Source organism: Marmota monax, unplaced genomic scaffold (assembly GCF_021218885.2).
Source record: "Marmota monax isolate L192 unplaced genomic scaffold, Marmota_monax_Labrador192_F-V1.1 WCK01_AAM20220418_F8-fsc00028, whole genome shotgun sequence".
In the NCBI taxonomy this organism is placed as follows: Eukaryota; Metazoa; Chordata; class Mammalia; order Rodentia; family Sciuridae; genus Marmota; species Marmota monax.
Window position 1 is genome coordinate 7,589,867 of NW_026694779.1, and position 25,187 is coordinate 7,615,053.

The 25,187-nt window shown below is 42.2% G+C and overlaps 1 protein-coding gene across 1 annotated transcript in view; it reads right to left on the minus strand.

Annotated features, from left to right (window-relative positions):
* Positions 1-3,362: 3,362 nt before the first annotated feature.
* The window catches only part of Edem1 (ER degradation enhancing alpha-mannosidase like protein 1), a 29,538-nt gene continuing 7,713 nt past the window's right edge, over positions 3,363-25,187 (minus strand). Inside the window, exons 3-12 of the mRNA XM_046425459.2 lie at positions 23,737-23,840; positions 22,321-22,492; positions 21,142-21,325; positions 18,587-18,761; positions 16,913-17,033; positions 16,287-16,457; positions 13,594-13,667; positions 12,126-12,222; positions 9,438-9,641; positions 3,363-6,982 (exon numbers count right to left, since the gene is read on the minus strand). Coding sequence (XP_046281415.1) covers positions 6,893-6,982; positions 9,438-9,641; positions 12,126-12,222; positions 13,594-13,667; positions 16,287-16,457; positions 16,913-17,033; positions 18,587-18,761; positions 21,142-21,325; positions 22,321-22,492; positions 23,737-23,840 — 1,392 coding nt within the window. The 3' untranslated portion in view covers positions 3,363-6,892. The remainder of the gene's footprint in view (positions 6,983-9,437; positions 9,642-12,125; positions 12,223-13,593; positions 13,668-16,286; positions 16,458-16,912; positions 17,034-18,586; positions 18,762-21,141; positions 21,326-22,320; positions 22,493-23,736; positions 23,841-25,187) is intronic.

Genomic DNA, 25,187 nt, shown 5'->3' on the forward strand with positions numbered 1-25,187 from the left:
AGTGGGAGCCGTTTATTGCAGGACAGGAGCAGTATTTATACATTCCACAGAGCTTATCTAATTAGCATAAACTAGATACATCAGTCAACCAATAAGGAATCTCTACACTTAATGGCTTGCTTTTGTTACTTCTCAAACCACTCCCTCTGGCATTTTGCCAGGCACCATCCAGACTTGTTTACGAACTCTAACATTCCCCTGGCAAAATGCCAGGTGTTATTTTGACTTGTTTACAGACTCTAACAAGTATCCACATATCAGAGAGAACATTCAGCCTTTGGTTTTTTGGAATGGGCTTATTTTACTTAGCATGATGGTCTTCAAATCCATCCATTTACTGGCAAAATCATAGTCATTCTTTTGATGGCATTAGTATGCCACTGTGTATATGTACCAAATTTTCTTTTTCCATTCATCTGTTGAAGGGCACCTAGGTTGACCTAGGAGAGCCAGATTCTTTAAGGGGAGGTTTTCTGTTGTCTGGAGGTAATGCAAACTCCCAGAATAGCAATAGCCTCCTTCACACACCCTCACTTAGGCACAGAGAATATTCCAGTTTGTAAGGAAAGGGGCATTCACTGTGGCTTCTGGGGGTCTTCATTTTCTGAAGCTCCAGGGCCTCGGCACCTGGGAGCTGATGTCCCAAACAAAGAAGCAGGCATGCTGCCCAGTCTTAACCCCTTTCCAACCCTCTGGGAAGGCACCACTTCAGATCAAGGGTTGAGCTACATTCCTTAGGCAATATAGATTTTTATCCCTTCTCTCCATATGGGACTGCAGACAAATTATTCACCATGGTACCTGTTATGGCTTGGATCTGGAATGCCCAGACCCAAAAACTCATGTGTTGAAAGAATAGCCCCCAATGCAGCAAGATTCAGAGGTGGGGCTTTTAAGCAATGACTGGATCATGAGGGCTCTGATCTCATCAGTGGATTAATCCACTTTTAAGGGTTAATCCATTGATAGCTGAATGGACTATTGGGACCTAGTTGAAGGAAGTAGGGCACTGCCAGGCATGGTCTAGGGGACTAGATCTGTCCCTGAACCCTCTCTCGCGCACTTCTTCCCAGCTACCATGAACTGAGCAGCTTTCCTCTGCCATACCCTTCCACCACGTTTCAGCCTTGGAGCCAGCAGACCACGGACAGAATCTGCTGAAACTGTGAGCCAAAATAAATCTTTCCTCCTCTTAGTTGTTCTTAGGTACAACTAATTACCTAAAAGAGTTCAAGGCCATTGGTTCAAGTGTGAGTGGGACAAGGATGTGTGCCTTATAGTACTCTCAGCTGCAGAAATAGAACTGACCTCCCAGGACTTCATTGAGGTTTGACTGTGAAACTTCACACACACACACACACACACACACACACGGTGGCAGAGGCTGTTCATTCCATGTGCCAGAGATGAGCAGACATGCCAGGCACCCAACTATAACCACCAGTGGTGCTGGGGCACAGGTATCATACCTAGCACCCTGACCTTACAGTCTGGGCGTCTGAGATAGGGAGAACAATTGCATTCTTCCCTGATTAAAACTTCATAAGTAACATAGGTAAAGCTTTTAGCTGCTGCCACCTGATATGCTCTAACAAAATATAGCTGCTGCTTTACTTTGCCCTCACATGAACCCCTGGAGTTAAGGTACTGTTATCTCTGGCTTTACAAATGAGGAAACTTCAAGCAGGTATGACTCTTGACCCAAGCCACACATGCACAAGGACAAAGCCAGGCCTATCTATGGCAACTTCCCATTCTTATTTCTTCTTCAGGGTCCCTACTGAAAGACACTAAAGATTTTTTTTTTTTTTTTTTTTTTTAAGAATTTAACCTTTGTATTTTATTTGTTTTTATGTGGTGCTGAGGATCGAACCCAGGGCCTCACTCATACAAGGCAAGCGCTCTACCACTGAGCTACAACCCTAGCTCCACTAAGACTTATCCTGGGAAACAAACCCACCTTGGTCATCATCCTAGGAAACAGAATCTACTCTGTACCTGGTGCTATTTTACTTACATCACATATTAATCTACTCCAGTCCTCACACCACCCTGAGTGTGGGCTATAATCATCCCATGATGAATGGGAGAGCTGAGGCCATAAAAACTGTCACTTGCCCAAGGCACACAGATAGTCAGTGTAGAGCTAAGACTGTACCCACATGGCGTGGGCTGTTCCTGCTCTCTCAGCCCTGGCACTTAACTGCATCTTCACAGGCTGCTCCATTCCACTCACCAACGGCTGGCTGAGGCCACACACATCCATACTACGGAGGCAAGGCATCTTGGAGAAGGCAAGTAGGTGCCAAGGTGGCATCCCTGGCTCTTACGGGTCCACTCGGTATACCTGGACCAGCCTACCTTTGTCAAATGGCTGCAAATCCGTGGCACTTCACAAACACAGCTGCCACCTGCCTGGCAATGGTAGATTCCGTTCTTATTAGCAAGATGCTTCTGATCTCAGGACTCTCCTCCAACCTATTGTGCTTTACAGTCTCTAAACAAACCCATCAGAATTGCCTGTGGCCCAAAACTGGGACAGAGACATCAGACACCAGGAGATGGGATCAGCTCTCTCCCTCAAGATCCCATCAGGGACTTGAGTGGAATGCCAGAAGGGAGGCCAGTGCTCCCTGCATTCAGCTAGAATTGATTCTAGATTAGACTCAAGCAAATGGCAACAGATTTAGGAACAAGTCAGAGCCTAGGAAAAAGGAGGTGAATGGAAAGGGGAGGTTGGTGATGAGACCCGCCACATGAAAGGGCCTTACCTACTGTGCTAAGCTAAGAATATTTACATGCAAGGGTGTGACAGACAAAAATGCAGTAGAATTCTACAAGGAAGCCTGGCTGTAAATAATGAATTTTAAAAGATTTTATTCATTTTCCCTTCATAATTTTCCCCTGTCCCACATGTAATGTGTATATAGTGTACAAAGGAGAAACACGATGACAACTCAAAAAAATTCTTTAATAAAAATTATTCATAAAAATCCTAATAAATTTCAAAGAGCAAGATATTCCTTAGTACATTTATAAAAGAACATTTGGTCCTTTTACAAAAAGCTCCCTTTTAATTTAAATACATTTCTTATTTACAGATTAAACATAAAATATCTATAGTTGCAAAACATATTGCACATTACAGAGAAGCATTTGTGTATTTCAGTGAGTTTTCCCAGAGTTTCCAACTCTAGATTTTTTTTTGTAAAACAGATTTACCTTTCTCATGTATAATAAATAAAAATGCAGCTTGTGTTTTGCTATTTAAAATTAAAACAAAATACCTTTTTAAAAATATTATTCCTCTGCCTCTCAGAAAGAGGGAAGGGAGTTGTGAATCAGGGAGTTCCACAGGACTGTTTTTTTGTTTTGTTTTGTTTTGTTTTAATCAGATTCACATCCAAATTCAAGTGCAGCACAACCCCGAGCCCTGTGGCCCTGGGAACCCATGGCCCAGGCCGCCACACCTCCTGGCTTTCACACGGGGTCCCTGCCCTGCAGGGAAGAGGCACTAGAGTAGGAGCTGGAGGCTTGGGAATGGAAAAGCAAAGATTAGAATTTTTTTCTAAGGTCTCTGCTCAGCTACTCCGTGGCCAACATTACCACTGGACCCTACCTTATTACCAGCACTAAATTTGAGACTATCAAAAGAAAAAGAGTTCTGGAGCCCTCCAGAAGAAAGGAATGTCTGACATTGAGTCTACAAACTCCAAAGTGAAGAATTACAATTGGAAATTATTCAGTAAACTGAGCTGAGAAACACTGAGGGATATTTTTCTTTTGGGTGGGGGGATCAGGGGAGAGGTGGATAGGTGTGGAGGGCACTAAGACCCTCAGATTATAAAACTGCATTTACCAAACCAGATAACTGGACTCTTGGCTGGTATTTACCTGCACAGACACCACCCATTTTGTTTAAGTACATAAAAAGTACATAAAAAATTAAGTGTTGTGCATAGCCCACAATCCAGGGCAAGCAAAGCCCAGAACTTTTTATCAAAAGTGGGAGTTCAGTAACAAAGAACAAGCTCTGAAAAAGAAGCTAGGAAGAAAATGAAAGGAGGATTAGAAAACAGAAGCCAGTTCTTCACAATGGCAGCACAATCAAGAGAGCTAGCAAACATTCCTTTGTGACATACTCTTTCAGTTACATTGTCTAAAGGAGCTAGGCCAGCTTTGTAACAATTTGAAACTCTGGCATGGGATAACTGTATCCCATCAGTTCAAACCATATGGTAGTTTTCTACAACAGTTCTTTGCAAAACTGACTTCAACCTGCTGACCAAGCCTGACACTAGAACTAGCTACTCGTGGCACCATGGGATGGTCCAGCCTCAGAGCTGTTCCAAAGGATGAAGTCTTCAGATTGGAGGGGTTCCTGGGACAAAATACGGAGCAAGGGGATTTCTCTGACATTCTCCTCCTTGGCCCTTCCCTACTCAGTATTTCAGAATATGGAAGAGAACACAAAAGGCCTGCAAGATATGTTACTGCTGCTGACATCCTGATTTTTGAAAAGAAAACAAGCAAGCTTTGAACTTGGCTCAGAAAACCTTCTTTCATAACTGAAACCAAACAGTGTTCTGGCACCTAGCCACACAAATAATTGACAATGTCACATCACACTTTAACCTGGACAGTCTGGAAGCTCAATAACCAGGATTAAGTGGCAGTAACTGATTCACCCAGAGTCTCACCAACTGGTGTGAGTCGAGTAGGCAGAAGCCAGGAGGGTTTAAGAGTAAATAAGGGGTTCGCCTTGGCCTGTACCCAAGACCCGCCTGCTATACTCAGGCACCAGGGTGTTGCCTATTCCAAGGGCAGAAGGAGGAAGAAATGCCTGAGCTTGCTCTAGAATGACAGGTAATGGGCCCAGGTGAGAAGGGGAACACTGGAGAGCTTGCACACCACCATTGCCACAGAAGCCACAAAGAGGGCTGGGAGGGTAGCCATAGAGAAAACCATGCCAAAGCACTCACTTCCTTCCCTGACATACCTGGTCTTCCGGCCTGTTCTCCCAGGTGTGTCATTCGTGGTCCCACCTCAACTTGCTTGGAGAAAAAGTAGAGGTGGGAACACACAGTGTGTACATGTGTGAGTTAACATTTTACTGAGTTAATGAAAATATTTAAAGTAGTATTTTCAAAGTATTCTGTTCAGTAGATGAGACACTTAATAGAACAATACTTCTAAAATAAAAAAAAAAGTATTTGACATTTTCTCACTTTAAAACAAATTGCATGAGAAATGTTACATTTACTGCTGAAAATCACCCCTTTAAAAATCCCACAGAAGTGAATGATACATGTTTTCAAAACAAGTACACTTAAATTTTTAAGAAATAAACTTTCTCTCCCTTTTGACTAAAAATGCAATGGTTTAGATGGCTCTTCTTTCTAGGTTTGTTTGTGGTGTTGCAGACTGAACCAGGTGCATGCTAGGTAAGCAGTCTATATATACCACTGAGCTACATCTCCCACCCTTATTTCTAGTTTTGAAAAGACTAAAATTGTGTGAAGTATATGAACATTCACGGGTGAGAAACATGATACAGGAGGCTGGCGATTTTTAAGAGACTTCCTGCCCTTTCAACCTGTGATGCTGCACAGAAGCCAGGCTAGCGGTTGGGTCCAGCTCTGCTTTGTATGAACAGTCAGTTTAAGTTCAAGGAGAGAACTTTCTGTCTGGCTAAGAAAATAACAAAAAGGAAAAGAAGGTGTTTTGGCACAAGTTCTTCCCATATGCTTTGCTAAAATCATAGATTGACTGGTCCACTGAATTAAGAACTTCCAGAATCTTCCTAACACACACCCTATTCCCCTTACACTACTGGCCCCATCAATCTGCAATACAAAACAAGCCTGCCACACCACAGCAGTAGGTGTGACAGCCCTTAGCCCAAACCAAAGTCCATAAGGCACTAATCTAAAGCCTGTACTACACAGAGAAATGGCTCAAGGTCATCAGAAAGTCACCTGATCACTTCTTTCTCCCTGAATAGCTAATTGGCACTAGACACAGGTCACAAAAATGAAACAAAACTCTTAATCCAAAGTTGGTCAGAATTCTGAATCCTTGATCAGGAAATATGAGAAAGAATGAAGCTCAGACAATCTTAGGGATTTTGTTGTTTTCTTTTTTTCCCCTAAAAGGCACCCCCGGTTCTGGAACCAAGGGAGTTCCTCACATAGGTCCAGGTTCAAAACAAATGCAAGATATCACTGTTAGCTAATCCTTACACCATAATAGAACAACCAAAAGACTGTTAGGATTCCAGTTAGACCATTATTCTTAAGCAAAGAACTTTGTAACACTGAAGATTACCTGGGGGCATAATTGAACAACTGGATAGTTTCCCCCTTCGTGATCCAAAATCATAGTTGATATATGGGGGAAAGCCTCAGTGATCCAAAAGGAGAGAGAGAGCATGACATTTTCAATGCAATATATAGGGATGCCAAGGGAACTTTAGGCCCTTTTGCATAGAAATTCCATTCCCAATCCTCTAACCAAGAGGTGGCAATACTGTAGTAGGGCAAGTGCTGGCAAAGCCAGGAGACTTGGGCCCCAAATATGAAGCTGGGAAGATCCATCCAAAGATGCCCCACCTATTGTGCTCACTAACATCAGCATATCAACAGAAGCCAATTTCCGTGTACCTTCTCATTTCAAATTATAACTTTAAGAAAAAGCAGGGCGTTTTATTGAACAGAAGGGAAACACTGAAGTGTGTAAGGATTAACCCAAAGTGTGTAAGGAGTTGGACAGGAACTCCCACACTGTCACAGACAGCCAGATGCCACCCCTTCCCCTGCAGACTGGATGCTGGCGTGGTCTGGTTCAGGTGTTTAGATTTGGTTTAAGATGAGGTCACACAGAGGAGAGCAGATCAAATCAAGCCAACCATTTGGTCAATCTGTCGCATGTAGATGCTCTTTAGGGGCAGGGAGTACCTCCTCTCATCAGGAACACGATTGCACTAGGAAGACAAAAATGAATACCAAATTAAAACCCACCAGTTGACCTCTTGGGAGTTGGCCTCCCCACCAGGCCATGCACATGCCCAGAATCTGGACCCCTCTGATGGGCCTGTTTCCTGGCACTTGACACAATGGGATCAGTGAGTATGGCAGGTCAGAGGTCTCTTCTCTCTAAAAGAAAAGGCACTGCCTGAGACTAAACCCAGCTCCACTGAATAAACCCAGGGTTCCTCAACCCGGGTACTACTGACATTTGGGGACAGATAACTCTGTTGTGGGGAGCTGTCCTGGGTATTGTAGGACAGTAAGCAGCATTCCTGGCTTCCTGCCAGAGACCAGTGACAATTCCCAGCCCTCAGTTGTGACAACCCAAACTATGTCCAGTCATTGCCCAGTGTCCCTGGAGGAGCAAAATCACTCTCTGATTCAGGATCACTGATGAAATGTAATACCCTTACTTTATGGGTAAAGAAATGGAGATCCAAGGAGACCAAGGCATTCACAGTAAATGCTTAGCAGCCAGGAATAAAAGCTGCATCCCTTGGGTCCTTTAATCTATCCAGAATTTCAGAAAATACTTCAGCTTTTTGAAAATGGTGTGTTTTTCTTGAGTTATGTTCTTCTCGTCCATATACAATCTAAAAGCTTAAGAGTACAATTTTCTTTTTATTACAGGCACTCCCCTCATACACTCAAGGACGATGTGGTTCTTGCAACTCAACCAAATGTATTATCCCTGGAAACAGCTGTCCACATGCATTCCTTATACAGTTCTTCCCCAAAGCATTTACCCAGGGCTCTGCACTAAAACTCACAGAGTAGTGCACATCCCCCAAAGATCAGGACCTCAGCCCTTCTGTTGGTCCCACATTCCCTCACACTTTTGTAGACAAATTCTTCTGCCTGAATATCCCTTCTGGGAAGCTCCTCCTCATCCTTCAAGCGCCAGCTCAGTGAATCCTCCCTGATTTTCTTACAGGTTGCTCCCAGCCCTTCAGTATCCCCAGCACTACTAACATACACCTAGGGAGGAGTTGGCCTCCCCACCAGGCCATGCACATGCCCAGGATCTGGGCCTCTCTGATGGGCCTGTATCCTGGCACTTGACACAATGGGATCAGTGAGTATGGCAGGTCAGAGGTCTCTTCTCTCTAAAAGAAAAGGCACTGCCTGAGTCTAAACCCAGCTCCACTGAATGAATGACCCAGATGCCACCATGTCTTTACTCATCTACTAAAAGCGGGTTGTTGTAAGAAATATAGGAAGCATGTAGAGCACTGCCTGGCACACAGTGAGCACGATGTGCTGCCGATCATTAACACCCCTCTTCCTTTCCTTCACAACTTTGCTTTGTTCACTTCATCATACTACATGGCCCTGTGGAAACTGAGGTGGTCTACCTGTGCTCTGGCCTGTTGATTTAGTTCACAGAATGATGGGAAAACTTTCACAAAAGGAAAGGTGCTGAAAGGGTGCCCCCAACCAGGCAACCAGTGTGGGAAAGGGGCAGACCTGACAATGAGGCTTTTTCTGAGAAGACAGGTGGCATCCAGTGCACTGTGGGACAAGATCTGAGATTTCAACTGGTCCAGGGTCCATTTCCTGATCCTTACTTTCAAACCATTCTTATGATTCAAACCAACACAACCCTATGGGCCTTCCATGAAGGCCTCAGGAACTTGCATTTCCACATCTTCCCACTGTCCACCAGGAGAACCTGGGTGTGCTGAGTCCAGCACTACTGTAAATAAAACTGGAAACCCAGTGTACTTTGAAAAGCATCATCAGGGACTGGGATTGTGGCTCAGCGGTAGAGCGCTCGCCTAGCATGCACGGGGGCCCTGGGTTCGATCCTCAGCACCACATAAAAATAAGTGAATGGAATAAAGGTATTGTGTCCAACTACAACTAAAAAATAACATTAAAAAAAAAATCATCATCAGCTGTAACAACTCTGACTGCTCTTCCCTCTCCTGCTGGCAGGTGACTTTGCTGGACCTCTTTCATTGCCCCTGCAGATCCACTCTCCATCCACTCTGGCACCCAGGAGGACAACCTAATGGATTGCATCAACAGGCTCCTTTGCCTTCTGGCTTCTCATGCACATAACCAAAGAGAAGTTCCAGTAAGAGATCAGAAGGAGGAGGAGGGATCAGGTATTGCCTACACCATCAACAAAGCCACATCCAAGCAGTGGCCCGTTCCATGGCCACACCTCACACATGACACTCTCCTTCCAAGATGCTGTGGCCACTGTCTCCACTGCCCTTGCAGCCAGGTAACTGCTGCTGCTCCTGGTTTCCTTACACCTAGATGACACATCTAAGTCAATGGTCCCTTTATGAAACAGCAAACTGAGTGTGCCATTCACTTTGTTAGGGACTCTCAGTGCTAAAGGAATTAGGTTTTTTCCTCTTCCTCCACATGCATACCACTCCTGGAAATGCAACTCACATTAGAGCTGGAGTTGAGGACTTTTAACTCTTGAGGTTTTGGCCTGTGCACAAACTTTCCCTCTTGGTCCTGTCCTCTATCTTCAGAGAAGAATTCCTTCCAAGGTGATTCTCGAAGATGTTTGTCCACGGATACAATGTGGCCCTCTGTTGTAAACATGTATTTCGATCCAGATTTGTGTACTGGATTCTCCTCATCAAATAGCTAGAGGGACAGAAAGAGAAAAAATGGCTCAGTGGTACAGTATTTGCTCAGCTAGCATGCATTAAGACATGGATTCAATCCCCAGCATCCCCCCACACCAAAAAAATAAAAGATATAACTGGCAACTGTGAGGCTGTGGTTGTGGCTCAGCGGTAGAGCGCTTGCCTAGCACATACATGTGAGGCTCTGGGTTTGATCCTCAGCACCATATAAAAATAAATAAATAAATAAACAAAATAAAGGTATTGTGTCCAACTACAACTAAAAAATAAATATTAAAAACAAAAAAAACAAACAACTCAAAACTGTGTACTTCTGACTAGTTCATAGAAGAGTGTCCCAGCTACTCAGACCAGACTTGCAAGAAAAGGCATCAATTGGACACTGGTTTCAAGGCAGGATCCACCTATTTAAACTCAAATGCCTAGACCTGTCCCAACCTCCATATCCCACCCACACCCAGAGACTGAGAAACCCCCCGGGTTAGGACCCAAGCACACATGGTCTATAAAGGTTCCCTGGATGATTCTCATATACCCACCAAGAGTCCTCATGCTCAAATTCTAGAACTAACCCCACCTCATACACACCTAGACCCTAAAATTGGAGATGCTAGAGTCAAGGAGCATGTTTTACCCATCACCGTATCCCCAGGGCCCAGCCCAGAGACTCAAACATTTAGCTCAGTCTTGAGTAGGGCTCTGCAGCCACAGTGGCTCACAGGCAGTCCTTTCCAGCAACAGCAGATGTGAAGGGAATAAGAGAAGGTGCAACGGGGCATCAGGAAAAAACTAACCCACTATGGGTGAGTCGGGGAGAAGGCAGGTGTTCAACAAATGCTGAATGAAGGAAAGCAGCAGTCTCACCTTATCCATGAGGGACAGTTTCAAGACATTCCACAGATGCCCAGAATCACACACAGTACTAAACTCTACATATACTGTTTATTCCTACCGAAAATTCTATGATACAATTTTATTTACAATTAGATGTAGTAGGAAACTAGCAATAATAACTAATAATAAAGTAGAATAATTGCATAACAATATACTGTAATTAAAAATTTAAACTTGTGAATTGTTTATTTCTAGAATTTTCCATTTAATAATTACAGACTACAGTTAAACTCAGGTAACTAAAACCATGAACAGCAAAACCACAGATAAGGGGAAACTATTACACAGAAAGTTTATGGGTGACCTAAACTAGTTTACAGATGAAAAGTGAGTCTTGACATAGCTCATGGGAAAAGAATGGGGTACAGCCTAGGTTTTTTTTCCTCCTAGACTGGGTTCTTTCCCCTTGCACATGCTATGGGGTCTCCTTCCTTTATTCCAGAACTGGTCCTGTTAACATCCTTCTGACACCAATGGCTGCTGGCTGGAGAGGCTTAGCCAGGCTGCACTGAGAACAAGACCTCTGCACACCCAGGGTACAACCACAGGCTACTGGCTACTGTCCTCCCACAGGCTACATGGTCTGTCAGTGGACACATCACCTCCTCTCTGGGCTTCTGCGGAAAGCAACCAGTCAAGAGAGTGATCTGGAACCATCAGACCAGTAGCTCCAAAAGATGGCTTTGTACAGAATCACTGGAAACACTTGTCAAAATTAAATTGCCAAGTCAACTTGAAAAAATTCTGACTTAATAAGGGCCCCACAGTGATTCTGACCCAGCCAGCTCCAGACCTCGGAACCACTGAAATGGATGACACAATGGATCAGTACTGTTGCTACCTCCGAATCCTCCAAGCAGGAGCCCCTGATGCTCTGCATCTCCAGAGAATTCTCTGTACGTGGCCATACCAAGTCAAGTAGCAGAGAAGGAAGGAAAGCAGCTACATACACAAATGCAGAGCAGAGAAGTGGAAAGAGCTCAGGACAGGAATGAGGAGCACCATTCCAGCCTCAGCTCTGCACGTAGTCACCCCAAGACCTCAGGAAAGCCATCTGAACTCAATGTAGGCTGTGCTTTCCAAAGGAAGAACAAACATGGACTAAGTGATGCCACAGGTTCTTTCCAGGTCCAGAAATTCTCCCTGTCCACACATGCACAAGTGTGTGCCTGAGGGTGTTTTATGGACAGAGACAGCTGGGCTGCAGGTCTTGGGCAAGACCATGTACAGAGAGAGCAGTGAAAAGGAGTCATAAATGCCACTCTCAGGCTGGGCTGGAGTGCATGCCTACATTGCAGAGAAACAAAAAGAAAGGAAAAACATAAAAAAGCTAATAAAAACCACTGCTTTTCTTCTCAGAGAAGCCTTCCCAACCACTATGCACACAGCTCCTAATCAAGAGTTTATTTCTGTTTCTCTGACAACTCCTCCCCAAGGTTTGCAACCATGAAGTACTAGCCATAGTACTGAAAATGCTGGCATTCCAGAGTATGCACCGTGTCCAGCACACAGCAGTGCCAAGAATGCTGCAAAAATGCCTGCTCTGAGCCATGCTAAACAGCCTTGGTTGATCTTTCAGCACACATACCAGGTATAAGTATTTACAGGTCTCACTGAGAAAGAAGCTCTCCATCCGGTCCTCTTTAGACTTGTCTATAACGTGGTGCAATGTGGCATACCCACACCTGCAAAACAGATGTCTGGTCAGTCCAGCCTCTGCTCCTTTCCCCCGCTGATGGATATCAGAAGAGAAGTATTTTATTAATCTGATAACCAACCAAGTTACATAATACCATATGATGGATTAACTATAGGGCTAGGGTTATAGATCAGGGGTGAGGTGCTTGGCTAGCAAAGGCAAGGCCCTGGGTCTGATCCCCAGTTCCAAGGGGAGGGGGAAACCACTGCAAACCTATGTTATTTTGGAATGCTATTACTTTTTTTTAGCCTGGATAGTTTGTAAATTTATTTTAAAAGTGTCAGCTGCTAAACTACCAGGTTAGTCCCAAGACTGGGGAAGGGAGGACAGTGCAAGATATTTGCCAAAGATACAATATGAGATCAAGAAAGTGATTGGCATCAAATTTAGAAAGATTGGTTTAAATTTTTTAACACCAGTACCTAGAGAACTTATTATGTGGGTATTCTAAAATAGTATTTTCTAAGAGAATACTTATGATACACTGATGTATAAAAAACAAAAGCTGAGCTGGGTGCAGAAACACATGCCTATACTCCCAGTTACTTGGGAGGCTAAGGCAGGAGGATCACAAGTTTGAGGATGACCTGGGTAACTTAATGAGACCCTGTCTCAAAATAAATAAAAAGGCTGAGGCAGGAGGATCACAAGTTCAAAGCCTGCCACAGCAACTTAGTGAGGCTCTAAACAAGTTAGTGAGACCCTGTCTCTAAATAAAATACAAAAAGGGCTGAGGATGTGGCTCAGTGGTTAAGCACCCCTGGGGTTCAATCCCTGGTACCAATAATCAATCAATAAAAATAAAAGGGCTGGGCATATAGCTCAATGCTAGAGCACCTGCCTAGCATGTATGTGGTCCTAGATGGAAGGAAAGAAGGGAGGGAGGGAGGGAGGGAGGGAGGGAGGAAAAACATAGTCAGCAGGTCACAAAACTGAAATATAGAATACAGTTTTATGCATACATACATATATGTACACATCATATATACAAATATATTTTAAAAGACTTTATATACTTAAATGCTGACTATAGTTATCTGTAGAGATCACAATGAGAATATTCTAAATCTTGGTATTTCCTTTACTCCCTAAATGTTTTTGTATGTTATTTGCATAACTAAGGAAAATGAAATTACTTAAAACAAAAACAGTCTGCTGAAACCTTATAGTTTTAAAAAAAGAGAGGAAACATAAAAATCAATTCCCATTATACTGAGATGCTACTACATCAAAAGGTAAACCATTTCCCCACAAAATTAACTCTAATGATCTTAGTTCTACAAATTAAAATACAAAGTAGGATATTTCCCCACAATAACTCAAATCACAGAGAAAAGAAGGAACTTAGAAAACTGACTTGACTTTTGTGTACTTTTCCAGACTCTGTAGAATGTCCATTCCTACATGGAGGTAGAAGGGATTCTTGGTTGCCTACAGAGAACACAAAGAGACTTTTATAAGGGCTGGGAAGACATGCTATCAACAACCGTCATGAGTGTAGGGTTCCCCAAGGAGACGTGTCACCAGCTGAGCAGGGTTCAGCTCACTTCATCTTTAAGGTCATGTATGTAAAGGACAAGATGTCCTATCAGTCCACATCACAGCACACCTTTAACAAGGGTCAGAAAATCTGGTCTTGGGTAGAACAATACTCTACTTTGGCTCTCCTGATCCTCATCATGGTCAGAAATGAAACAATGCCCACCCTGACAGTACCACATCTGAGAACAAACCTAGTTTCTACCTTGCCTCAAAACTCCCTAGAAACCTTAGATACACGCACAGGAAACAGGACATTGGTCCCATCCCAATTATAGCAACATAAGGTGAGGCTAATGGAAATAAGCCCCTTAAAGTATCTATGGAAGGCCTCTACAGTCAGTTCTCAGGTTGATTCAGTATTTAAAAAAAAAAAAAAAAATTGAGGGGCTGAGGTTGTCAACCTAGTAGTAGAGCACTTCCCCAGCATGAGGAAGGCCCTGAGTTCCATAATGCCTCTTCTGTCATATGCTCTTAGATGATTTGGGGGGAGAGGAGCTGAGTGTGGTGGTTGGTGCACACCTATAATACCAGCAACTTGGGAGGCTATAGTAGGAGGATCACAAGTTTGAGGCTAGCCTTAGCAACTTATGAACCCTGTCTCAAAAATAAAGACAAGACAGCTGGGCATGGTGGTGCACGCCTGTAATCCCAGTGGCTCGGTAGACTGAGAAAGGAGGATCCCAAGTTCAAAGCCAGCCTCAGCAATGATGAGGTGCTAAGCCATTCAGTGAGACCCTGTCTCTAAATAAAATACAAAATAGGGCTGAGAATGTGGCTCAGTGGTCGAGTGCCCCTGAGTTCAATCCTCAGTACCAAAATAAATAAATAAAGTGAAAATGACTTGAGATATAATAACTCAGAGTAGAGCACCCCTGGGTTCTAGTACCTCCAAAAAAGAAAAATAGGAAAGAGGAGGTAGCAACAGAAACAAAGATGTATAAGCCCACAGGCAATAGAACTAAGCTTAAGAGAACTCAAGCACGCATGCCGTGCTCAGAGCATGCACATCCACACTCCAGCAAGGGTCAGAGAGGCCACACTCCAGCCAGGGTCAGAAAGGCCATGTATGATATCACCTCTTCCCATTTTTGAGAGGTTCTGAAAAACTCTTGAGGTCTCACTTTAGGCATGAGGACTATTACCAGTTTCATAGGATTTCTCCTTTTTTCATCTAAAAGCAAATGGCAATGATTCAGTATAAGAAAATTTTTGAGGGGCTGAGGTTGTCAACTCAGTAGTAGAGAGCACTTCCCCAACATGATCGAGGCCTGAGTTCCATAAAGCCAGCAACCGCCTCCGTGTCCCTGCCCCAAAATTACTAAATAAATCCAAACTGCAGTACCATAGTACTACCACTAGAGTGTAAAACAAATCAGGTTCTACTTGGCCCACGCAGGCATCTGTCAGAGGCCTCCAGAGCTGCATGGGAGGGACAACTTCTTGGAAAGTTCAGTTACTCTACTGTGTATGTGAACTGGAACAGACTCTCCATGAGTATGCATGTGTGACGTGCACAGAAGCATACATATCAGGGAGGAGACTTTCTACAGTTAGAATGACATTCCCTTTGGCACTAAAGCAACTGGATGAAAGGTGAACATCATGGGTGTTTATTTTTTTGTTGTTGTTGTTTTGTTTTGTTTTAATGGTACTGGAAATTGAACCCAGGGCCTTGTGCATGCAAGGCAATCTACCAACTGAGCTATATTCTCAGCCCATTTTTTTTTTTTTTTTTTTTTTTAGTATTAGACAAAAATCAGCATTCAGAAGAATCCCAGATGACTTCCTCTACAAATAAGTAACAGACTGTCTATTTTTCAGAATAATTAGTATAAAGACCAGGATTCCACAGCACACTGGAACTGAATTGCAACCCAGAAAAGGATACTTTGGTCAGAGTTGAAACATATTAAGGACAAAATTTTCCTCACAAATATTAGAAGAGGTGTGAAATAAGTCCTATAGTAAAAACATGATTCTTAGCAAAATGTGAGGTTAACAACATATTTAGTTGGGAAGCCAAGGCAGGAAGATTGTGAGTTCAAAGGCAGCCTCAGAAACAGTGAGGCACTAAGCAACTCAGTGAAACTTTGTCTCTAAATAAAATACAAAATAGGGCTGGGGGTGTAGCTCAGTGGTTGAGTGCCCCTGAGTTCAATCTCTGGTATACTCCCCCCCCACACACACACAAAAATCATATTTAGGCTGCATATATTACAGTGGCACATGCCTATAATCCCGATGACTTGGGAAGCTAAGTCAGAAGGATCACAAGTTTGAGGCCAGTCTGAGTAACTTAGACCCTGTCTCAAAAAAATTAAAAAGGCTGGGTAAGTAGCTCAGTGGTAAGTACCCTGGGTTCAATCCCAAAGACCAGGAAAAAAAAAAAAAATTTAGCTGCAGATGCTCACTTTCTCTCCACCCTGTGGAACCCTGACAATATTACAAATAGGTAGTAACTCTGCCAAGTCTCTGTGAAACAACAAACTGTTCAACGAATGCCAGTACCTGGTAGAGGAGATATGTGGATTCCACCAACTCTGGTCTAAGTGGGTAGAAGAGAACATCAGGGGCCTGCAGCTGCCAGTTATACCTTTCAGGGAGGGCCCCATATCGTTTCCATATGGCATAGTAAAAGGCATGGAGGCAGATGGCATCTTCCACGTCTCCTATCAAAACCTAAGAAGACGACGACACAGGTCACCAGGCTGAGATGCTTTCTCAAGAGCAAGAAGAAGTGACACAGAGGCTTTTGTCTGACCCCTGGTTCTAATCTGTCCTCACATAGCTGGAGATAAAACCAACCCAAAAGCAGTGGCCCAGACAGATGCACTCTGTATCTGGCTATCATATGCCACACTGATGTGAATGGCATGGCAGAGCTTAAATGACTCATGAACAAAAAACAAACAGCAGAAATGGATCATCCAAACATCCCATGCAATTACTTTGCAAGTCTGGTTCTGTACTTACATAGGTTGGCTCTGTTTAATATTCTAGAGTCTGATTTCACAAAGAATAATCATGACATGTTATGCAAATCCAGAGGAGCTAAAGAACACTCAAGAGATTGAGATAGGGGGGAAACAAGGTATGGAATCCCTTTCCATTGATTCATTATTCTTAGCAAATACCTGCAGTCCAGGGAAGAAGGCCTGCAGAGAGTCAATCCACGTGTTCATGAGTTGCCCGCTGAACATGTTCACATTGACGTAGAGAGGGGGGTCTCCTTCTCCTTCATTACAGGCTTCCCGTCTGCAAATTCAAGCAGCACATGCAAAGGTGAAAAGAAAAAGAAAGTTCACTGAGAGCTCTAGCAGTCCCTGGTAGTTTTATTTAATCAGAATCATCATTAATTTTTCTTAACTCGTTTGGAGATAAGATTTCCACTAGCTGAATATACTAGAATGTAGCAGAAGTTAACATCTACTACAGAATAAAACGTATTTTGCAAAAATCACTTTGGCATTCAGATATAAGAATACTGCTATGTAACAGAATTGATACAATGTATGGTTCTATGTAGGATTTGACTTGAATGGGGAAACTTGGTTCTTTCTGTACAAAGACTTTCTTCTCATGGACCTGAAGGAATAATACATCAGGGCAGGACCCTTGGAGATTACTGCTCAGTTTAGATTGGGATTTTGAAAAGCAAAAACGACTTAATTCTAGCCAGAAACCCTCTTCCTTAAACACAGCACTCACACGAGTGCTTCCCACAATACCTAATATAGAAATGAGTCCAAGAAAATCTTACGAAGCAGGAAGCTCAGTAGCCATAACCCACATTGGCCATTGAACACATAAATGTATACAAAAATAAACCTGGAGAAGAGTGACAGCAGAGTAAAAGCCACTGTAGCTCTGAATGGCTCTCCCTTCACATTCTCTCTCTCCTGCTATTTGGAATGTACAACCAAGAACAGCAAATAATGCTGTTTTAACAAGCTCAGAGGGAGTAAAAATGTGGTAACTGTCATTTCTTTCATCAGGTATAAAGACCAATCCTAGCAATTCTTCTGAAAGAAAAGGGATGAAAATAATGATTGCCTTGAATTACAGCTCTCTCTACAATTACAGCCACTGTTAGACACAGGGATGTGTCATCCCTTCTAATAGCGAGTGTCCACAATGGCTCCTAATGACCTCTACTTTCTGGTGGACACACTTATGCATCAGGGGCTGGTCTGGGTGACCAACAGTCTGGCAGAAGGGCTGGCACATCATTCCCATTTGAAGTCATGAAAGCACTATTCCTTCCCCTCTCCTTCCCTCCCCCCCCCCCCGCTTTTTTTTCCCTCTCTCTCTGTCCTCTCTCCCTCTCTCAGATCACTCATTCTAGGGAAGCCTGCTGACATGAACTCCCTACAGAAAGGCCTCTGACAAAGAACAGAGACTTCTAACCCATAGCCAGTGAGAAACTAAAGCCTGCCACCCCCACCCCCACCCCCACTAGTGAACCTCAAAGGAGATCCTCCAGCCCCATTCACGTTTTGAATGGCCATGACCCTGGCCAACAGCTTAAGAGCAACCAGGAAGACCCTGTGCCAGATCCATGGGCTCAGCTGCTTCAGATCCCTGTCCTTCAGAGACTACACAAGCTGATGTTTGCAATGATAAGCCACTAGATTTTGGAGTACTATGCCATGTGACAGATAACTACTACAGATCTTCACCCCCCAAATGACTGACAAACAAGTAGGAGAGATGGTAAGGTGAGGGCAGACACAGAATAGGAGTTTATGTTAATAAAAATGGGAATATTTCAAAATGTAAACTCTTCAAGTGACAAAAAGGAAACATACCCTCTTCTTAAGTAGTTTTGAATGCTCTGATATGCAGCATTAAACATTTCTAGGTCTTCTTTTTCTCCAAAGAGAATGTAGGACTTCAAGAGGTATTCATAGAAGGAGTCCAGCCCAGCACCCAAGCCACTCTGCTTTCCAACCCAGTCACCTGTCTGGATGTTCACAACATTGCCTGCAGAAACAAACAAGGACTTCAGTCCCCGTCATCTTGGGGGGAGGACAGTCCTCCTACTTTGACCTCACTGCTTTACGGAGCCCTCATCCTCACTAACAAAAAAGTGAATACGTGGCCCTAAAATTTTTATCAGTCCTATCAGTATCTTGAACAGCCTAAAGATCTTTCTGAATATATAGTACTGAAACACTGACATAAAAAGGAGATGATAAACATTGTTTTTCACTTTTTCCCCCTTTTCCACATTTTTATTGGTGCACTGTGGTTATACATAATGATGGGATTTGTTATTACATTGTGTACATGCATACAATAAAAAAGGGGGATAAACACTTAATGCAAAGAAAAATAGGTTTTATCATTTTGCTCTTCCAGACTGGCAATCTATTTCAAAGTCCAAAGGAATATTTACAGCCCTTAACTCAGTACTGTCACTCCTGGGAATGTGTTCTGAAAAGCTGTTTTTAAAACAAAAAGTGTAGCCAGGCACAGTGGTGCATGCCAGCTAGTAGGGAGGCTGAGGCAGGAGGATGTCAAGTTTGAAGTCAGCCTCAGCAACTTAGGGAGATTGTGTCTCAAAATCAAAATAAAAAAGACTGGGGGGGGGGGGGGCTGGGTTGTGGCTCAGCAGTAGAGTGCTTGCCTAGCACATGTGAAGCCCTGATCCTCAGCACCACATAAATGTAAAAAAAATAAAATAAAAATTAATGTATCTAACACTAACTAAATTTTAAAAAAGGCTGGGAATATAGCTCAGTAGTACTGTGTCCCTAGGTTTAATCCCCAGTACCAAAAGAAAAAATTATATTGTTCAACAGAAAATTATCTGTAACATGGAAAAAAAAAGAGAAATAATATAAGTGTCTAACACCAGAGAAAGAGTTAATAGATAATTATGTAAGCTTTTAAACATGGTGACTATGAAAATAAGATAAGTCAGAAACACTGGAATGAACTATCAAATGTAAGGCAGAATAAAAATCTTTTGAGTTTGTTAACATGCTATAATTTAAAATATATAACAGTTGCACATCCCAGGCTACAAAATTAAAAATTCATGGTGATACATGTAAATCATTTGGTGATGGACTGACAATTTAAGTGACTTTCCTTCTAATATTGCTGTTAAATATAAGAAATTTGTATATAAATTTTAGAATATAAGAAAAAAAAATATGCAATCACTTGTGTGTGTGCATGTGGCACTGGAGACTGAACCAGGGCCTGGTGCACCCCAGGCAGATGCTCCACCACTGAGCCACGTGCCCAGCCCCCCACAATCTCTTTTTTTTTTTTTCTTTTTTGGTACTGGGGATTGAACTCAGGGGCACTTGACTACTGAGCCACATCCCCAGACCTATTTTGTATTTTATTTAGAGACTGGGTCTCACTGAGTTGCTTAGTGCCTCCTTAGTGCTAAGGCTGGCTTTGAATCCTTGATCCTCCTGTCTCAGCCTCCTGAGCCACTGGGATTATAGGCATGCGCCACCGCACCCAGCCCCCATAATCATTTTTAAAAATAAAAACTTGAACCCACTATAATTCTATGGTTCTAGAGCAATCCACCAAATTACTTCCCAACACCAAAAGAAAACATGTCCCAAACAAGTATATGAGGGAAAAAAATCCATTGTGAGTTTGCAAAATAGATAATTATTAAAGATGAATGATGAATATGTAGGTGTTATTTGTTCATTATATTTTCTTTCTACTATTAATGTTTGAAATATTCCATAGTAATTTTTCTTAAATATTTATTTTTTAGTTGTAGCTGGACACAATATCTTTATTTTATTTATTTTTATGTGGTGCTAAGGATTGAACCCAGGGCCTCGCATGTGCTAGGTGAGTGCTCTACCACTGAGCCAACCCCAGCCCTCCATAGTAATTTTTAATTAATACATTAACCCAACATTCTCAAGGGGAAAAGCCCACCTAATATGGGTCTAATCTGGGCTTTCAATCTACCATCACACTTCTCAATATTTTAAAAGGAATTTATCCCATAGTAATTCTAAAATTCCTATATTTAGAACCTTATATTAAAGTAATAAAATCTGCCTCGTGGCTGTTCTTTTTATAGCATTTCCATTAACAATTTTCAAATGGAATATGCCAAGGGATCCAAAATGGAAGTGAGCTCTCCAATAGCATAAGCATTATTCTTTTCCATCAAACCCTACAGTCTCACTCTAAGCCAAAAGTCACATAAAGAATTTGGGTATGGAGACAATGAGGGCCACTCTTACTGAGTTGTCAGTTTTCAAATTCACTAGTACAAGGAAGCAACAGTGAAGGAGAGCCCCAGCCAGAGAAGGTAAAAGGAGACGGAACCACATGTCATGTAGACCCAATGGCAGAAGAAGGGGTACCACACCTAATAATCCCGTGTCATTGCTCCGGAGGTTCCACAGGGCTTTCACTGCTCGCCTGGCCACCCACTCAAATGTGGAATCCCCTAATAGTCTGCTCAGAATCCCAAACTCCACCAGGAGAGAGCCAGCTCCGGCCGTACATGTCTCATTATTGCTGTCAGGAGGAACACCTGTCTTCAGATTCACCTGGAGACAGGAAGAGTGAAAGGTCTCACAACAAAATCCAAGAACCCATGGGCTGACAGGCCAAGTCACAGACCCAACACTCAGCTGATAAACCCTGAATGGTGAGAGTCAGCCCACCATCTGCCTGTTATACCCAAGATAAATATGTAAGTTCAGATTGACAGATACAATCAAGACAGTAAGAACACTGGAGTCTTGTCTCATTAATAAGAGCAAATCTTCAGGGGATGATTACAACACTATTCACTAAACCATCTCTTTCAGGCAGGTTTTCTTCATAGTTACAAATGCACCAGGCTCTGGGGATAGAGAAAAAGGCAAGTTATAGAATCATTTCTAACTTTTAAGTGAGCTACTATGAACTCACTAATGCTCAGCAAACAAACAAATCTAGACTGGGAGAGAAGGGAGGTTCAGCCAAAGTATGACAGTCAGTGTCATCATGGAAGCTCTGTGGTCTGGCAGTTCTCCCGGGTTACCCAAAAGGCTGACTCAATTCCCAGAGGAGCTCTGGCTTGGCAAATGAGACAAAGATACAATCTCATTCTACATTCTGCATTGAAATCAGCAGCTAATTTGCTGTTTTGTCTAATCTTTACTTGAAAGATCCGTGTAAGAACATTCAGTAAGCTCCTACAATATACACGAGGACCTTTGGAGAAAGAGATCCAAGTCAGAAATGAAGACAAATTTCCCATACAACTTGGTAGCAGGGGATATAAGTCACAGGTATAAAAGGACTTGAGAATACTGAACATGGGAACATAAATTTCTTAAGGGGATGGATTAAGTCACCATGTCACTGTGTGCCCATCTCACAGTAGGTACTCAGTAAAACTAAATGAATTAAAACCCATTTACATTGTATTTAGAACCAAATTCTCCCAAGGACACCACCTACCTCTCCTACCTCAGCCCCATTCCTTCTATCAAAGAGTGTTAATTCAGGAAAATGGTCAGTTGTCAACCACAAAAGGCCAAACCAGTCTACCTACCCGAGGATAGGGGATCCCTGTCTTGGTGTTTTCAAAGGCAGGAAGGAGCCGAACAGCCAGGTCATGGGCCATGTGCAACAATTCATTATCATAATCCTTGATTGCCATGTCACCAAAGGGCTGCTTGGAGTCAGTTATTATTCTGTGGGCAGAAAGGAGGCTTCCCAGAACCCTAATTGCAGGAAGAACAAAACATAAAATAAAATACTGTTTCTTATATGTGCAAACAATCCACTTCAAAATGACAGAATAATTCTCTATTTCCTTATGGACACTGAGCTGACTTGACTCAATGGTCTCCTGAAGTCCTTCCCAGCCCTAAAAATCAAAGTTCACAGCATTACTGACAGGGAGAAAGGGGAGTCACTCATCAGATTTGGTCACCTATACCACAGCACATTAAGAAAAGGTCTGACTGTGGCTGTAGCTCAGTGGTAGGGCACTGGGTTTGATCCTCAGCACCACATAAAAATAAATAAATAAATAAATAAATAAAGGTGTAAATATTTTTAAAAAGAAAAAAGAAAGAAAAAGTCTGTACTAATTGGGTGTATGCTAACCGTTCTCAAAGTACATATTATCTATTAGTACTATTAAATTATTCTTGATTTAACTCACTTGGGGGAAAATTTAGCCATATAAGAAACAGAAAAAGGTAAGACAACAAATACCAGGTAACTTGTATAGTTTGACCTCTGATGAACTTCATAGAGGAAAATGACCTACTGAGACACAGGAGGCACCACCCTAGATCTATGTCCGTATAGACCCTCAAGTGTCCCATTCCAATGGATTGTGACTTTTTTTGGAACAAACGATTTTGTAACTTTAATCTTAAATAAACATTACATCTAGAAACCAGAAATGTCACATAGTAATACAATTTTCAAAAAGTCTAAGTTAAATAGGAAAATAGAAAAAAGTCAAGATATTTCAAACTAAAGAAAGCAAGATAGAAAACTGGCTACAGAGCAGGATTCCAATACATTTAAGAGAGAGACATTAGTAAGAAACACACAAGAAGGAAATAAATCAAAATGCAAACAAACAGTGGTTTTCTTCGGGTGGGGAGATGAGAAGCTCTTGATTCCTTTAGAAATATGAATGTATTTTCCTAGGACAAAGTGAAGGAAGGAAATGAGACCAGACAAGAGGGAAACCACGAGAGTCTGCACTAGAGGGACACCCATCTTACACAACAATGAAAACATGTTTGTTTTTCCATTCAGTCTACAATGTGATTACTTTAAAATCAACTGTTCCGATTTTGATAAACACTAAAATGAACACGAGAAACACAGACTGCACCCTAACATCTATATGGACTCTCTACTTGGATCCTGGAGCTGGAAAACTCTCAAGGGAATTTATCTCCTTACACACACAGAGAAAGAAGCCTTTAATGCATTTTATTACCTTATTGTGGCCTCAAAGACTTGGACGGTGGAATCTTTGTCAAAAGAAACTGTGTTGATCACTAACTTGACTGCTTTCTGGAACTCGGATGAATTTCCCATTATCTTTAAAAAGAGGAACATAAACCATTATAGCAGCTCGAAATGAAACGGAGGCAGCATCTGGGCCACTTCATCTAAATGTCTGTACTGTATGTGGTTTTGCCACTGTGGGAGTGGAAACACAAAAGGGAGAAAAGCACAGTTATTTTCACAAATCTTCTGGGACAGATGGCAAGCCCGTTTCCTGCAACTCAAAAGTCCTAGCTCCAAATGGCAAAACTGTGAAAACACTTCCTCCTGGGATCTCTGGCACTCCTCCTCTTCCCACTCCTCTCTCTCTCCAGCTTCAGTCTGATTCTATTTAACATGCAAGAGATGTAGTTTCTAAAGCTTCTGGGATTAGTAAAAATAAATCAGAAAATTAAAGAAACAAAAATATGACTTTCCCTTTGCTCCTCAAATAAATCCACAGCTTGGGTGCTTGGTTTCCAGGAGACCAAGCATCTGGAAAACTGATTGAACCTGTTGCTTCTGTCCAGATGTCTGAATACTTTTAAGAACCAGTGGGAATATTTTTTGAAGCACAGCATAAAACAAATGACATTTGAAATAAAGAAAACATACAAATAATCAGCTGTATGTCCATGATTTTTGTTTTTGGTTGTTGGGTTTGTTGTTGTTGTTGTTGTTTAGGGGGAGGGGTGTTGGAGACAGAACCCAGGACAGAATCCATGCTAGGTAAGCACTCAACCACTGAGCTAAACCCAAAGCCCTCTATATCCATTTTACAAAGTTATCTACAAGTATGACTCCTGTTTGGGGTATATAGTTATGTCAGACCCAGGTACGCTCCCCTATATTTAGTGCAAATTGGGCATAAAACTTTATACATTAACCTAAATGGAAATAAAATTGAACTGAATTGTGCTGAAAATTTTATGACAATATTAAGACTATAATGACATCATAAGGGCACACACATATACCACAATGAAAAATCAAGAAAAAAAAATAATTCTTTCAGACACGACTGCCTTTGAGTATGTCTTCTTTTTAGCCCTAATGATTTGTTACACATTTTTTTCTCCTCATTGTATTTGCTGTAATGTCAAAGCAAGTACAGAGGTTTCTTTTCTGGCTTTCAGTTCTTTCGTTTTAAAAGATTATGCAATCAATGTGGTGAGTTGCATTCAACAGTCAGGGACTGCTTCCCCCTACCCCCTGCAACCCTGAGTATGGCCGAAATACATCGGTTACAGCCTATTTAAAATGCTAGCAAAAGAAAAAAACCTCAACCTATAACACCTGAAAAAAATCAGCCTACAACACTAACACATTAAAGGCCGGATGTTCTAAAATGAAAACCACAGAAATGGGTCTGTTTCCTTACAGATTTTCCCCAGCAACAAT